Below are 2500 nucleotides of genomic sequence, written 5' to 3'. Positions count from 1 at the left end.
AGTCGACGGTGCTCGAGGCGCTACGGGGATGTATGTAGCCAGCATCATTGAAGTCACCGGTTCGAATCTCAGAGACAATGAACTGAAGTCGAGGCGGCCAGGAGCATCTTAGAACGAACCTCTATACGGACCGATTCACGACTTGGTTGCTTTAATCACTCTTCTGTCGTCACCGCTATCATTTCTTTTGCCATTGCACTCTCACGTGATCCCTTCCTCCCCACCCCACCCCACCCTCCCTCCTTTCCTTCTTCCTTCCTCCTTCCTCCTTCCGGTATAGCAGGATCATCACGCTTGGCGTCTTCGTCTTTGCAAGGCTTACGATCTTTCGTTCACCCATTTAATCCAGCTTTGCCAAACTGCTTCTTCGCCACTTTCGCCTTTCCAGATCGTTATCGCCTTCTTCCGGTTTTCAAGGCGCCTTTTGCGAGATCCAGATACAGTGACACCACTTCTTCCTCCTCCTCTTCCTCTTCCTCGTCTTGGTATGCCATTCCTTTGGCACCACTGACCCTTTGGTACTCTGTGATATTACCATAGCTTCTTGCGCCAACATTCAGCTTATTATAATTGTATTTTTTTCTTCTTTATCTTCTGGCTTGCATCTCTGCTACCACGCGTCCTCATCCCCGCTTACCCGCGCATGCGTGTACGCCACGCCGACGGTCCGTCCCTCCCCGACCATTATGTTGTCTGAACTTTTGAAACTAGTCATACGCGGCGACCGGAGCGACTCCAAAATGGTCGAAGTAAAGAGGCCTCCCAGCCAGGCAGCGCCTTCCAAGTGCCAAGCCAACGCTCGGAACAACGGACAGTATAAACTAACCAAAAGACTCTCCAAGAGCAAGTCGCTCTACGGGCACTCGAACGCGCGCGAGCTCCTAAGGGAGCTGACTAAAGTCACCAGTGGCTCCTCCACGCCGGACACCTCCTCCTGTCCTTCCTCCTCCTCCTCATCGTCAAAGTACACCTCGTCCCACACCCCTCCCGTCCCTCTCCAGCGGTCCACCTCGGACCTGGAGAGCGAAGGACGATGTGTAGTGGAACTGAGAAGATGCCGTTCCTCCGCCCAGGTAGGTTTGGTGGTCACGGTCGGTTTACTTTTTTTTTTTTTTTTTTTTTTTTTGGGGGGGGGGGGGGGATGGTTCTGGACTTTGGGGCCCCAAGGCCCCTGGGAGCCCACAATGGGGACCCCCCCAAACCAAAAACTAGTGGGAATTAGTGTATGCATGACGATAAAACTCAGTGTTTGATGTGGTCTCCAGGAGGCTAATCAACAGCAGGTCATAAGCACGGAAGACTCCTCTAGTTGGGCTGAAGCCCCATGAAGAGACGTCACTATATCCTAGGGGTTCATTGAGATCATAATGAATCTTTCAACACGGTGAGCCACCCTAAGTTGAATAAAATCGCCTGGCGACGCCGTCTTGAAGGGGTCAGAGTGGCCAAGTGCTCTTTCGACTCCATCAAGGTCTTGTAACATAACGTAAAGGTTAATTGAAGTTTTGAATGACATAGAAAGCCAAGTAGGCTCGGAGTCATAACTCGCTTAGTGAGTCATCAGTGGTGTAGAGGAGGAGAGCTGTGACGTCACAAGTCATGGTGACGTCACAGAACATGGTGACGTCATATAAAATTGTGACGTCATTTGTGACGTCACGTTTAATTTGGGTTCCATTTTGTGCCGTACCAGGTACAGAGTGTGGAAATTGAACTCCGTAGGTATGTAGCCCAGTGTAATGATTTTGCAGTGAACATTAACGTAAGAACACACACAAACACACACACACACACACACACACACACACACACACACACACACACACACACACACACACACACACACACACACACACACACACACACACACGGCTCGACGGCGCAGTGGTAGCGTTCGCAACCGCTACTCCAGCGGTCTGAGTTCGAATCCCGCCCAAGGCTGAAATAATTTCAGTATCGCTGTGCTGCGAGCCGGTACTCCAACTCGTGGGCGGGCAGTTGTGTGAGTGTAAGGTCACAGCATTACCCATAGATTAGGGCAAATATGAGCTCAGAGCTCTCATCTGGGTGGGAAATAGCTGTGGATCACGAGTCAAACACGGGATCGAAGACCATGGTTTGGTGTTCGCGACGACGCAAATCCGAGTTTGATCCCCGCTCAGGCGTTGAAACCTTCACTAAACTCTGCAAGCTGTAACTGTCCCCCTTGAGCAAAGGGTTGGTGTGTGTGTGTGCGTACGTGTGTAACGCTTCATTACACATGACAGAAGGTCATGTTTTGTTTTTTATCTTAATGTCAAGGCAGGAGAGCCGAGAGAGAGAGAGAGAGAGAGAGAGAGAGAGAGAGAGAGATAGGGAGAGAGGATGGCAGGAAATATTCCCTCCCCCCAAAAAAAATCCCCCAAACGGGAAAAAATCCCCAAATGAAAATATCCCTATCAGGATAAAGCAAAGGTGAAGAGGAAACAAGTAGGTTAGGTTACATTAGATTGAATTAATT

At 50.1% G+C, this 2500-nt stretch overlaps 1 protein-coding gene across 10 annotated transcripts in view; it reads left to right on the top strand.

The window, feature by feature from the left end:
* The window catches only part of LOC143041405 (uncharacterized), a 435186-nt gene that overhangs the window by 400537 nt on the left and 32149 nt on the right, over positions 1-2500 (top strand). For 2 of the 10 annotated variants that reach the window (XM_076213243.1, XM_076213242.1), the window contains exon 1: positions 1-1073. This exon is cut by the window's left edge and continues 188 nt beyond it. The exons of the other annotated variants lie outside the window; for them this stretch is intronic. In XM_076213243.1, coding sequence (XP_076069358.1) covers positions 687-1073 — 387 coding nt within the window. In that variant the 5' untranslated portion in view covers positions 1-686. The remainder of the gene's footprint in view (positions 1074-2500) is intronic. 10 annotated transcript variants of the gene reach the window in all.

Source organism: Oratosquilla oratoria, chromosome 31 (genome assembly GCF_046742065.1).
Source record: "Oratosquilla oratoria isolate Oo_2021 chromosome 31, ASM4674206v1, whole genome shotgun sequence".
Taxonomy (NCBI): domain Eukaryota; kingdom Metazoa; phylum Arthropoda; class Malacostraca; order Stomatopoda; family Squillidae; genus Oratosquilla; species Oratosquilla oratoria.
The sequence above is the reverse complement of the archived record's forward strand: the minus strand, read 5'-3'. Positions and strand labels throughout refer to the sequence as shown.